The 14,255-nt window shown below is 41.7% G+C and overlaps 1 protein-coding gene across 1 annotated transcript in view; it reads right to left on the bottom strand.

The window, feature by feature from the left end:
* CHCHD3 (coiled-coil-helix-coiled-coil-helix domain containing 3) overlaps positions 1-14,255 on the bottom strand; it is a 248,043-nt gene that overhangs the window by 140,881 nt on the left and 92,907 nt on the right. Inside the window, exon 4 of the mRNA XM_083183331.1 lies at positions 6,356-6,500. Within this exon, the coding sequence (XP_083039457.1) occupies positions 6,356-6,500 (145 nt within the window). The remainder of the gene's footprint in view (positions 1-6,355; positions 6,501-14,255) is intronic.

The following is a 14,255-nucleotide window of genomic DNA, read 5'->3' as shown; positions in this document are numbered from 1 at the left end:
GTTGAATACTGACAGAAAGAGCTGTGACAGTGGGCAGGCAGCAAAGAAAGTTAGAGTTTGACGGCACATAACCATTTGGCCCATATAGTCAGACCCTTTTAGACCATTCTGTTACCTAAAACACTATTTGATTTGACTATGCTCCTGGTGAGTATTGTACATCCAGAGCCCCTGCAATAAGACCACTAAACTGACACTGCACAAAAATAAGCTTGTAAGCGGTGTTTAACTGCTAACTAGAAGGAAACTAATTTGCATGCAACAGAAATAGGAGGAAGCATCATGGCCTCTCCCCTCTCTCACCATGTGTCTGCCCTCTGTTACCCTGTGTCCCTCTCCCCAATAGGCAATCCACCCACCCTGCGTCTGTCTTCTTACCCTGCACTTGCCAGCTCCCCAATATGTCCTCCTCTCACCCAGCGCTTACCCTCTCACCCTGTGCCCCTCTTAATAATATGTCCTCCTCCCACAATGAGTCTCCCCTTTCACCTTTGTCCATCTACCCAATATGTGCTCATCCTATCCTGCATCCCCCCCCCCACTGCTGCCTCCATCAGTGATCCAGTTCCAATTTGTATCCCTCTTCCATTTAATGTCCCAATTCCCTGTACGCCCCGCTCCTACCCACATCTTCTCCCACCTAGTGTCCCCCGCCCCTTACTGTCCCTCTCCCACCCAGCATTTCTCCCGTTCCTCTCCCCAATAGGTCCTCCTCCCACACTGCTTTCACTCCTATCCAGTGATGGATAGATAGAGAATATATATATATATATATATATATATATATATATATATATATATATATATATATATAATTTCCAAAGTACAGGCGTCACTCCGGGTCTTGTGAAAGCAAGTGAAGTTTATTAGCTTCTATATGGTCAACGCCGTTTCGGGAGTTAACCCTTCGTCAGGACCAGAAGACAGTCAAACGTGCAAATAAATATAATATAATATAATATAATATATATATATATACACACACACGTCCATACGGCGGCACTCACCCAAAAGAATCAAATACAGGCAGTGTTTCTCAACGTTTCGAACCTTTTAATGGCGGTTCTTCATCAGGAAGAGCCGCCATTAAAAGGTTCGAAACGTTGAGAAACACTGCCTGTGTTTGATTCTTTTGGGTGAGTGCCGCCGTATGGACGTCTATGATAACCCAGCTGGGTTTTGGATGGCACCCCACTGATTGATTATCGTTGAGGAAGTGCTGCTCCATTCTGGACTATTATATACATATATATATATATATATATATATATATATATATATATATATATGTGTCCAAGAGACCGGCACAGTCCACAGCAGCTATGCAGAGGAAATTGGCTGGGTGCCTGCACAGAGGGATAGCATACTTGGTGGGGATGGAGCGGCACTCTCAGCAGGAAGAAACACAGGTACACGTTGTTAGATAGAGCGACGTTTCAACGTCCTTTATTTGGACTGAAGAAAATGTCCAAATAAAGGACGTTGAAACGTCGCTCTATCTAACAACGTGTACCTGTGTTTCTTCCTGCTGAGAGTGCCGCTCCATCCCCACCAAGTATATATATATATATATATATACACACACATATACGTGTGTATGTATGTATGTATGTATGTATGTATGTATGTATGTATGTATGTATGTATGTATGTATGTATGTATGCATGCATGCATGCATATACAGTACGGGTGGTGTAATGGTTAGCATTACTGCCTCACAGCACTGAGGTCATGGGTTCGATCCCCACCATGGCCCTAACTGTGCGGAGTTTGTATATTCTCTCCGTGCTTGTGTGGGTTTACTCCAGGTACTCCGGTTTCCTCCCACAATCCAAAAATATACATCATAGGTTAATTGGCTTCCAACAAAAATTAACCCTAGAATGTCTGTGTGTGCGTGTACATGTGGTAGGGAATATAGATTGTAAGCTCCACTGGGCAGGGACTGATGGGAATGTTCAAATATTCTCTGTAAAGCGCTGCGTAATATGTATGCGCTATATAAAAAAACTTAATAAATATATAAAATATATACACACACCTGGCCCCCACATCCATTGATTTATCCACTTCTCTTTAGATATACTTCTTTAGTTTTCAGTAGTCAATACAGAGCAAAAATAATTAACATTATTTGCTAATACATTGTATCCTTCAACAAGTCTCACAGTCTCTGTCTTTAGTCTTATTATTCTGCCTTTTGTTTTGCTTCATTTACCCACTGACTGGGCCATTTTCTCCTCAGCTTGTTCTTTAGCACACCTGATTACCTTCTCAGTCTTCTCCTGTCTAACAAGATAACAAAATACTTCTTTCACAAACCACATGGGCTTACTTTTTCTTGTGTTTTTCCTAACTTTTTTGAAACAAAGTTATGTTGCCTTGAGTACTGCACTTTTTAATATTTCCCTCCTCTCATTCACTTCTACCTCAACTCTGCCAAATAATTGTTTATACATTTTCTCAGCCCTACAAAAAAAAAAAAATATATATAATAATAAATATATATATATATATATATATATATATATATATATATATATATATATATATATATATATATATATATATATATATATATATATATATATATATATATATATATATATATATAGGAGTCCAATATACCCAGACGGGTAAACTCAGGAGACGATTTTATAAATGCAAATCAAAGTGTATTGTTTGGGGACGTTTCGGGGTATTAGCCCCGTCCTCAGCCCAAATCCTACAGCTGAGGACGGGGCTAATACCCCGAAACGTCCCCAAACAATACACTTTGATTTGCATTTATAAAATCGTCTCCTGAGTGCCGTTTATTTACCCGTCTGGGTATATTGGACTGCTATGTTGTACTTCATTTCTGGCACCGGGGCAAGTTGCTATCCTCATCATTGAGTGCCGGCAGACTTTGGATCTCTATATATATATATATATATATATATATATATATATATATATATATATATATATATATATAAATAAATAAATAAATAATCAGCCTTTCTTTAACCAAATACCTATGTTTTAATATGGGATGAGTCGGTCTCTCTCTTTAATCTGAACCATACTGCTTGATTTTGACTGGATCCCAGGTTTCCACCCTCTTTTACGTCAGATGCTGGGTCTTCATTGTATATTTCTTTATACAACAAAACATTAAATATATGCAAAATATACAGTGTATTGCACTCTATAGTAGGACGTTTTAGAAGCAACTTGTGTTCTGAAATACCATTTTTAAAATGGTTCTAGTTTGAACTTGGGGAAACAGAAACAGAGCATTTTAAGGAAAATTACATGGCCAGCACTTACTCTTTAAAGTTCCACAGTAAATAAGAATTATTATTATTATTAATAATACTACACTAGTGAGGAAAAAAAATAATAATTTCCTAATGTATCTCAAATTACCAAAATAAAAAGTGAGGAGCTCAGGGGTTTGAAACATAGGAACCTCTCATACCTTGGTAAAGCTGCCCATATTAAAATGACAACTATTCTCAGTCTTCTTTATATGCTACAGGCACTACCCATTCTCCTCATTATAAAAGACATCCAACCAAAGTTTTTGCTTCTTTTTCTGGCAGGGTATCAGGGCTTGTATTAGCTTTAGAAATATCATCAACCCAAATTTAATGGTGGGATATTCCCAATATTATTTTTATAATTACACCTCCCTTATGATATTTTTGAGTGAATTGTCACAAGACTAAGAAGTTTACATGAACACACCTCTTGAATTACAGTTCTTACGTACTATGTGTGGCAGGGACCGCATCTATTGATTAACAGCACCTGTTACTTCCTCTTATATGTTTGTCCAGAGCAGGGGGTCATTACTCCAAATGACTAAGAGAGGCTGTTTGATAGAGGGGGAATGTGGGGATTATGGTAGGTGTTCTCTGGAGTGTATCCTTACTGTGAGAAATATGCTATGCTATAACTGAAGTATTGCTATGCTGTTACCTTGTATGCGGTCTACCTGCTACATATAAAAGGAAAAGACTTTATAGCTATCCAGTCTATGTGATCCCTTGAATGGCATTAAAAAAAATAAAAAATAAAACACCTTTCTTGTTCCAAATCATCTACTAATGACAACTAGACACCTCTGGCACATCATGCGCTGTAAATCTGGTCCTAACATTCATAAAATCTCCCACTTTTACTTAGGTTAGACTTTCAAGAAGGAAGAGCAACTTATAATTTTACAGTTTGGAGGGTGTGTGTGTGTGTGTGTGTGTGTGTGTGTGTGTGTGTGTGTGTGTGTGTGTGTGTGTGTGTGTGTGTGTGTGTGTGTGTGTGTGTGTGTGTGTGTGTGTGTGTGTGTGTGTGTGTGTGTGGAATATTACAATCTAAGGGGGTATTCAATCCCTGCCACTATGACCGATGGGGGAAATAGTGGTGGGTGCCTATTCAAGGTTCTTGTTCCCATAAGCATTGAAGAGGCAGATCAACAGAACGTACCCAATTTTAATAGCAGTCTGCCTGGATCTCGACAATACACCCATTTTAGCAGAAACACCTCCACTGAATTCTGCCTGCCGATAAACTGGCGAGCGGAAAGAAAACGGGCCAGGGTCCCAACTGGTCAGAGTGTAACAACAGTCTGGACCCAGGATTGAATACCCCCCAAAGTTAGCTATTTGAATACAAGACTGATCCCGACATTCATCGAGGCAACCGCTAAATTTGAGACTATGACTACTTATTTCATAGCTTCAGTCACATCATTATACAGGGCATTCTCAGATGCTGACCAGAATAAATCATTAGACAACTGTCTCTCTAGATCACTACCCTGTGGCTGACAATTCCCATCTCTTTCTATGGATAATCTACTACAAGAATTACCAAAATCACACACAATGTTAACTGGTAGTACATAAAATTAGCTCTTTTTAAAATGTGTACTTTCATCTCCAACAAATGATTTACAATGGTCTATGTGATTACCACACTTGCCATAGATGTACCGGGGAAGAATCTGATCTCTATTACTGTCTTTGGGAGTGTCTGCGGTCCAGGTTTCTGGAGACTGGATTAGGAAGGAAGCGGAGACCCACATGACTATCTTTGTGCCTTTTTACTCCTGAGTGGGCAATTCTTTGCATGTTTCAAAAGAGATAGAGACTTACTCATGGCAGTATGAAATTATTAATTGCTACAACAAAAAAAGTCACATTTTACAATGGATACATTAACGCCCATTAACTTTGAATTATATAAGAAAAAACTTACTTATGTGGCCTTATTGCACCTTTCCTAACCTCAACACAATCCCAGATTTATAATAGCATGTGTTTTATGAGGAGGAATGAAACCCGCATTCTGCTTGGAGGTCCCCATTGTGTTATCTAACAGGCAAATGCTAAGGCACCACTACTTTTTACTTACTGTAGTCTTAATTGTACCGCATTCATGCTAATATTTAGATATTATGTAGGCGTTCAAAATTTACATATATATTGAACCATATGAAGTCAACATTTTGTAAGAAACGGTTATTAAATATATAAATAATTCCCATGGAAGTGTGCTGAATTGTGTCCTATTGCATCTTGTTTATCATTGCATGTAACATTTGAAGTGTGTTGAATTCATGTATATACTGTACCTTACACACTTGTACTCCATGTTTTTGCTTCAATAAAATAATTATAAAAAAATAACTCCCTATAGCCATATATAAAGTGAATACTTACTGTATCACATATACTATTGTGAAAAAATGGCTACATAATATAATGTCTCGCTTCTTGCTTCAAACTTGATTAATCGATTATTAATTTCATCCAAAAATTGTAAAAAGTATAGACATTTGGTTGCTAATTCCAAGAGATTATCAGAGATTCTACCTCCACATGGTTGGTGTATGTATATTTAACTATGAATGGGTGACTGGCACTCACGGCATACAACGTGTAACTGTTCCCGATGCCCTCCGTGTATGAAGCAGTGCATCGGCTACCCACACAGTCTGTGGTGGAGGAGGCACGCACAAATGTAACAGCTTGCCTCGTTGGTTCATATTAATTTATCATGTATGTGAGCCTGTTACACCTAGTAAAGTGTTGTGAATTTAACCTCATGATCCGCTATTCCTTGTTTTTACAAATATTTGGGAAATCAGAGCCTGTGGCGAGGTCTCTTTCAAAGAAGCTGCACTACATGGAGTGTCAATACTATGCAATTATTTCAGTAGCTAAAACTAGAATAACTTTTGCTACAGTCAAAAAACAGAAATCTTAATATCAAAATAATATTTAGACCTGCCAAATAGGTAATGTCATTTCTGTAACAAACCTTTAACAAATTAAAGGATAAATAAAAGGCATCAAATAGAATACTTACAAAGGTTCTGGCCTTCAATCTTTCTTCCTCAGTGGAAGCTTTCTCACGCAGTACAGCTCGAGTAAGTTGTTCAGTGGAAGCAGTTCGCTCTCGCTCTAGAGTTTTTCCTATTTCTTCCTGCATCAACAGTGCCCCATGTTCTAATCTGTGCAAATAAGAAAATGTCAGAATTTCTGTGTATGCAAATTTCACAAGCAGAAAGTTCTTATTTTTATACTTTAGACTAGTGGTTCCCAAACTGGGTGCTTTGGGTTGGTGGTAGAGACCAATTTTAATACAAATTTTTATTGTCAAAACCAGTGCTGGTGGCTTCAAATCATAAAATATGTGAATAAACAGAAGCGAATGCACATAATTACACCTATGGATTATATATAAAACAAATACTTGATATTTGATTTACATTTAGTTCTCAATAAGAAACTTTAAGCCTAGGGATTCAAAAACGTTTGGAAGCCACTGCAATAGAGGAAGAATATATACAGAATCTGATTGTTGCTATAGGCAACATCCTTCACCTCTTTTCATTATTAGAAGCTTTAGTACATTTACCCCCATAGAATCCTTTCCTTCTAAGTTCGAAGTGAATTGAAGTACCATTAAATACTATATTTGGCATTTGGTTTTTTTAGACCCAAGAGCTTGATTTAGCATTTTGTAGCATTAACCTGTAGCTAACCAGGCTTTTGATAGCTAGATCATCAATATACCCCTCCATTTGTGTCTACTTCGTTGCATAACTTCATGTCATATCCAAACGGGCATACTTTAGTCAATACCATTTGTATAGTCAACAATAAAAGATTTATAAGCACTGCCGAAGTAAGGACCCCAGTGGCACTCACTGGCAACCTTTCCCTACTGTGAACACAATCCATTTGCTAAAGATAGATTTTATCCATTCATCCATTTTAGAACCCAATCCCAAGCTTTTGAGTTTAACAGGTGATGTGGGAGAGGGTCAAAAGAGTTATGCCTTTTTAGACCGCACTTAAAAACGGTATTTTGCAGATTTTTTTACCGTTTTAAAACGGTAATTTGTGCGGTCTGAAAGGTGCAGGACCACTTTACCGTTTTACAAAAGCCGTTTTTGTAAAACAGTTAAAATGGAGGGTCCTACCAGTTTCAGACCCGGGATTTTGGCATCAAAATCGGGTCTGAAACGGTATTTAGGACCCAGCCAATAAGCTGGGTCCTAAATTCAGCGCAGTGAATATTTAATGAGCTCATTAAATATTCATTGCACTGGAGCCCCCCGCTGCCGCCCCCCGCGTGGGTTAACATCTCCGATTCCCCCCCCTCCGGAAAATGGCTGCCCCTATACGAAAGACAGTTTTTTTAAACTGGTTTTCCTATGGGGCAGCCATTTTCCGAAAGTCCCTTTTTTTTTCATAAGCGCAGCCAGCCATCCATACTGCTGGGATCCTCAGGAGGTACCAGCTGCACGGGGGGAGGGGAGGGGTGTTCTTAAATGCATTGGGGGGTTGTTAGTCCTAGGGGGGTATTAACCCGCGGGGGAAGGGGTTAACGGGGGGGGGGGGCGCTGAAGACTGGCTTTGACCCTGTATTTGGAAAGTTTCCAAAAACGGGTCTGCCAGTGTCCAAAAAACCGCACTTAAACGGTAATATACCGTTTAAGAGATGCGGTATGAAAGGGGTTTTACCTGGCAGTCCCGTTTTTGGAAAGGTTTTCAAATACAGGGTTAAAGACAGTTTTGCGGTCTGAAAGTAGCATAACTGAAGTGTAGATAAACCACATCTATGGTCCACCGCAGGGCCTGTATAAAAGTTCCAGGTGCCCTAGGCTAATCCCCTTGTAATGCTGTTAAAGCACACATGTATGGTGCACAGGGAATCTCCATTTATACTGCCCATGTAGCAAAGATTATACAACTGGCAAGTATGATCTAATGCTTGTGGCAGGTGAAGGAGACTTTGGCTTTAAGCTGCCTAGCTGGAGCTGTAACACAATGTACATGAAGTAATAGTAGTGTTCCAGCTAGGCTGTTTCAGCAGGGCGCTGCGCCCTGTCCGATTTTTAATGGGCAAAATGCGCCCTGCCCCTCTAGCAGCGCCCCGCTAAATCAGCCTGCAGTCTGTCCCGCCGGAGTGCCCGGGCCGCCGCATCGCTGAAGGGGGCTTGCCCGGCCATGGCTACGTCCCGGCAGCTCAGTGACGTAGTCATGGCCGGGCAAGCCCCCTTCAGCGATGCGGCGGCCCGGGAACGCCTCCTGTAGTGATGCAGCGGCCCTGGCACGCCTCCTGTAGTGACGCGGCGGCCCGGGCACGCCCCCGTAGTGACGCGGCCCGGGCACGCCGCCCGTAGTGACGCGGCGGCCCGGGCACGCCCCCGTAGTGACGTCGGCGTCCCGGGCACGCCCCCCGTAGTGACGTCGGCGGCCCGGGCACGCCCCCTGTACTGACGTCGGCGTGCACGGTCCGCCCCTCCAGCGCCCTGCCTCATTTCGTTCCTAGAAGGAACACTAGTAATGGTACCATCAGTAAATTACATAGGCACAGCCACCTGGCAGTCACCTTTAGAACTTTACCCTCAACGGTATCTCGAGATGGGTTATAGCTAACAAGCATGGAAAAAATTTAGGCTTTTCATTCCTTATCGGTCACCTGAAAGTCCTGCCGCCATAGGCTGCAGCCTAACCAGTTCAGGCATTGGACCCAGTGTTCTATCCAGTAAAAAAAAAAAAAAAGATGATGATGATAATAATAATGATAATAATGATAATAATAACAATAATAATAATAATAATACTTGTTTGACTTTCCCCAGTAAATCCATCCAGTTTGAGATCCTGTAATTTGCTGGTCGGTGGCTGCTTGCCGCTTTCCATACCACTGGTTATACAGTCACTCTTTTACAGTCATCTGAAACAAATCCAGCAGCTAATGACTGGCTTTAACAGATTTTCCTTTTTTTTTTTTTTTTAAACCTCCTGAGTTAAGTTTTTTCGCAGTTTTTACAATGAGGACTACTGTGGACAATACATCTGGACAATTCTCCGTTCTGCCAAAGCAAAATCACAAAACACTGGATAGTAGTGATTGCAATTTGTCCAAGAATAGTCAAAATACTGCATGTTAAGAAACTCTTCATCACCAATTCCAATCAATATAAAAGTATATTTTGAGGAGAAAAATATAATTTACTTATAACAAGAAGGACTAAGTAAAAGTCAAATATATTAACAAATAGTAAAAACTGACATTTCTGCGTAAAACAGTAAGCAATAGTAAGAAATATGTACAATGGTCAGCAACCAGTAGTTTTCATTATTCTATGCTGATCTGTAGTAGCATAAACCAATCTGGTCACAGTTTGATGCAGTCCCTTTAAAATAATAACATGAATAATTTAGCTCTGTCAGCTTGCACGAGCTATTTACTAAAAGCTATCAGCCCAGACATTCAGCTTAGTGCTAAATGTAACTGTATGAAAATAGCGATAATTGCAATGAAGGTAGATCAGTCAATTTAGAGAAGAGAAAAAAAAAATAATTTAGCACGTTCCCAGTGGATTCAATTACTTCAACAATCACAAAGAAAGTCAATACTGTAATTAAAAAAGTTCAGTCTTCCTATTCTACACCACGGGAAATCAGGAAATTCACAAGTAGACGTCAAGATGACCACATGCACATAACTGCCACTATGGTTACAGAGGCTGATGATTAAGCATTGATTGCACATACATTGTACACTACATGTTCTGCATGGTTCAGTGCTTCTTTTTTCAAAGAACACAAAATAAATAAAGATGCAAGTCATTTTGAGAGACTGCTTAAAGCTGAAAAACCAAGTAAATTGTGTTCACCTGATCCATCTTATCCCCAGTACATCTGGGGCTGTTACAGAGAACTAGCAAAACTTTGTATTTGCTCATCTTAAAATGTCTCCAGCTGATTATTAATCCACCTGCACACAAACCTCTTTCCCAGACTATGGGGCCCATTTACAATGCGATCTGGGCAGAATGTTACCGCCCAGGATCGCATTGTAAAATGCAATCCTATCAGCAGGATGTATAATCCCTGATGCGCAGGGACAGGGTTCCGAAAGAAGCGATGTGCCGAGCCGGGCGCCAGGGGGGGGGCTACACATGCGAGGTTAGCTCTAACAACCCCCCCCCTCCCCACTAACCCGATTGACCGGACTACTCCCATAGGCTACTGCCATCTCAGTATGACCGTAGGGATGCGAAGCACTGTTGCCGGATGTTGATATAAATCGGGCAGCTTTGCATCCCCCATAGTAACTTATGGGGGAAGCAGCCGGCAGCGGTAAAGGAGGGATGGCAGCAGGGATCGGAGATTCCTGCTGCGGTCCATCCATGATACACTGTAGTGATACTTAATTTTTGCAGCTGACCCCCGAAAACTGGTGTTTTGGGGGGGATTTAGCCACAAATATTTTATGATAATTGGGCACCTATGACCGGAATGATTGCGTCCTAGCCCCTGTAGCTTATAGTAGTGGAACAGCTGGTAAATAAAACATCATTAAAAAAAAAGTTGGTAATGCAGGTTAAAAAGTGTTCAGACAGGGACCGGTGTTTCCTGCCTGGTATAGAAACTAGTACCATGTTCTCACGGTCAAGCATGTCGACCTGGTAAGTTAACTTTCAATACAGGTTTTTTATTTTCAGTGTAAAACGGACAACCTGGGTCGAAATTCCCATGTCGGAGACCCGGGTATGCCGACCCAAGTTAACTGGTTTACACTGCAAAAGGACCAGTGTTAAAATGCAAAATTACTGGGCAGAACTGCTTCACCTGGTAATTTGCCTACTACTAAGAACAGGGGCCCAGCAATGCAGTCCACGGGCTTTTAAGTGTATGGTAAACGCCTGTGGTGTTCACACTGGCAGTATGAACAATATATTAGAGAAGATATTCTCTCTAAATATTGAGTGTATTTTAATGACGTCTTTGGTTGATATTCAAAGAATCAAAAGGGAGATTATAAATATATATATATATATATATATATATATATATATATATATATATATATATATATATATATATATATATATATATATATATACACACACACACACACATACACACGAAGATGAGTGTCCTATTGAATATGGGATGTTGCCATGGTTGGGATATACTGTAAATAATGCTCTAGCCCTGGAGGCAGCAAAACTAACCACTTTGCCACACTACATTACCATTGTTTTCATTAAGATGCTTTTTTTGTTTTATAGCAGTGGTTCCCAACCCTGGCCCTCAAGAACCCCCAACAGTGCACGTTTTGCAGGTCTCCACAAAGAATCAGTGAAATAATTAGCTCCACCTGTGGATCTTTTAAAACGTGCCTGAATAATCTGTGCACCTGCTGGGTGACCTGAAAAACGTGCACTTGAGGACCAGGGTTGGGAACCACTGTTTTATAGCATTAAGTCCCTGGGAGCAGATCACTTGAGGTTATGTGCAACAGTTTTCAAATGCTATTTTACCAGACACCTCTGCAGAAAACGGACAGTATGCTTGTAGCTAGCGGGTTAATGCAAATATTCATGCAACTTGTTTTACATTGACAGTACACGTCTGTTTATCTTTGTATGTAGTATGTCATGAAGAGTCATGGTCCCTGAGACCCGATTTTACATTGGACCCAATGTTAAATGCCCCCCAGACCCCATTTTTCATTGTATGCCCCCTCATTGTCGACGCCACGATCAACGTGAACCCGAAGCGTGGTGAGCGCAGCGATCCCGCGAGGGGCGGCGGTACGCACCCTCCGACCTTTTCATACACTATATAAAATCAACTCCACGCCGACGTGGATAGTGTGGGTATGAAAAGGTCAGAGGACGCCTACCACCGCCCCTCGCTTTGCTCGCCACGCTTCGGGTGGGCGTTCATTGTGGGGTGGCGTTAACAATGGGGGGGCATTTGACTTACAAAGTACCCATCAGGGTGGGTATACAAATCAACAATTGGGTATGGGGGGCCATTTAACTTTGGTTCCTATGTAAAATCGGGTCGTCGCATTGTATGGCATTATAAATGGCATACAATGGACCTGATTTTACATTTGTAGGGAAACCTAAAAAAAAAAGCCCGAAATCAGGTCGGTCGGGTCCCATCGCATACCTTAAGTTAAGGTATGCGATGGGACCCGATGGGCGCCGTGCTAGGAAACAAGTACCGAACATTTTGTCTATACAGATGGGTTCTGTCTAGACCATGGGTCTTCAAACTGTGGCCCTCCAGATGTTGTGAAACTACAAATCCCAGCATGCCTTGCCATAATTTTAACATTACCTTATAGCAAAACTGTGGCAAGACATGCTGGGCTTTATAGTTTCACAACATCTGGGAGGGACACAGTTTGAATACCCATGATCTAGACTGACAGGCGCACATGGCTTGTTATTAAGCTTAATCTGTTTCTCATAACAAAAAGGTGGCATTGAGATCAGGTTACTTTAAAAGTTATTATTTGGTTCTACATCAAGCAATACTGCTCCCTACCAAAAATTAAAGTAGAACATCAATGTATATGCTATATAGGTTTTTCATATAGTTCTGGGGAGATACCACACCTTAATCTCAAGTGGGTTAAAAGGTTGTGATGTATGACACACATAGCTTTAGGCCCTTCTGACTGGAGCAGATATGGATGGATGTGACCAGTGTCCAAATTCTTCAATCTGAGTGTCTGATACCCCTTTAACACCAGAGGTTGGACCCGGGATATTGCCACTCCAGTCAGGGGCGGGCGCGGTGTAAGTTGGCTGAAAAAAAATTAAATAACGCGGGTACTGTTCCCGGGAATCTGACCCGGCAAATGTTCAGGGTCGGACACAGGGCTTATCCGGGGCTCAGGCTGGTGTAAATGGTCATTAACCCGGGTTATTTGGCAGGGAGAAGGCCGCAAAGAGCGGATTGGTGCTTTTCCAGCTCTGGCACATTAGGTCATCTGCTGGAGACCCGCACAGGGCACATGACAGTGCATGGGGCATTGCAAAAGCAGCGTTACCACACCGTTTGCAGCCTGTACCCTACACTACAGCAACAGTCTGTGCTGGCAGCACTCTCCCCAGTGTGTTTACAGCCTCATCTGCAGCAACACACGGTGGCTGTCACGCAGTGTGTCCCACAGCATCACCCTCAGCCTGACCAGTTGGCACACCCCAAACCTGACCTGCACCATCATGTCCATGTCCACTACATCCAACTGGTCTGATAAAGAGGTACTTGATCTCCTGCAAATCAGGGCAGATGACGAGATTCGGCGTCAGATGGCACCGTTCGGGACGCGGTGCTGTATCACAATTTTGCGGAGTTACTGGAATCCAGAGGTATCCATCGCAAGCAACAGTAGGTTGTAAATAAATTGAAATCTCTACGGAAGCAGTTCACCAAAGTGAAGAACCAGAAGCGCAAGAAAAGCTGTGCAGCTAGGCCCGATTGGGTGCACTATGACCTGTGCTACAGTGCATTTGAGAACATGGCACTCTGCTACCCAGTAGCCCTGTCCTCCTCCATAGTACCGCATTGCCAAATGGACAATAGCCAGGAGAGCCATGACGTACAGACTACCCAGGCGTCCCAGCTGTCCATGTCATTCCACCGGCTTCTGAAGCCACGTAGATGTCAGCACACATGAGCATATCTTCACCGCTGCTGTTTGGTGATGATGGTGCAGCAGAGAATATGATGGATTCTTCAATGCATTCTGACAGCGTCCAATCAGCCATAGATGGTGTTGTGGAAGCAAACGGTCAGACGGCGCTCCCCAATCAAAGCACTCCATTACGTTTTAATTGTAAGTAGACATTCTATATATTTACACCCATTTCACATAGTAAAAACACTAATATAACCTAGGGGTGGGGTGGGATAAGGCCCAGTATCTGTTGCAGAAT

Source organism: Crinia signifera, chromosome 4 (genome assembly GCF_055691185.1).
Source record: "Crinia signifera chromosome 4, ASM5569118v1, whole genome shotgun sequence".
In the NCBI taxonomy this organism is placed as follows: domain Eukaryota; kingdom Metazoa; phylum Chordata; class Amphibia; order Anura; family Myobatrachidae; genus Crinia; species Crinia signifera.
Note: the sequence above shows the minus strand (reverse complement) of the source record. Positions and strands in the feature narration are given on the sequence as shown.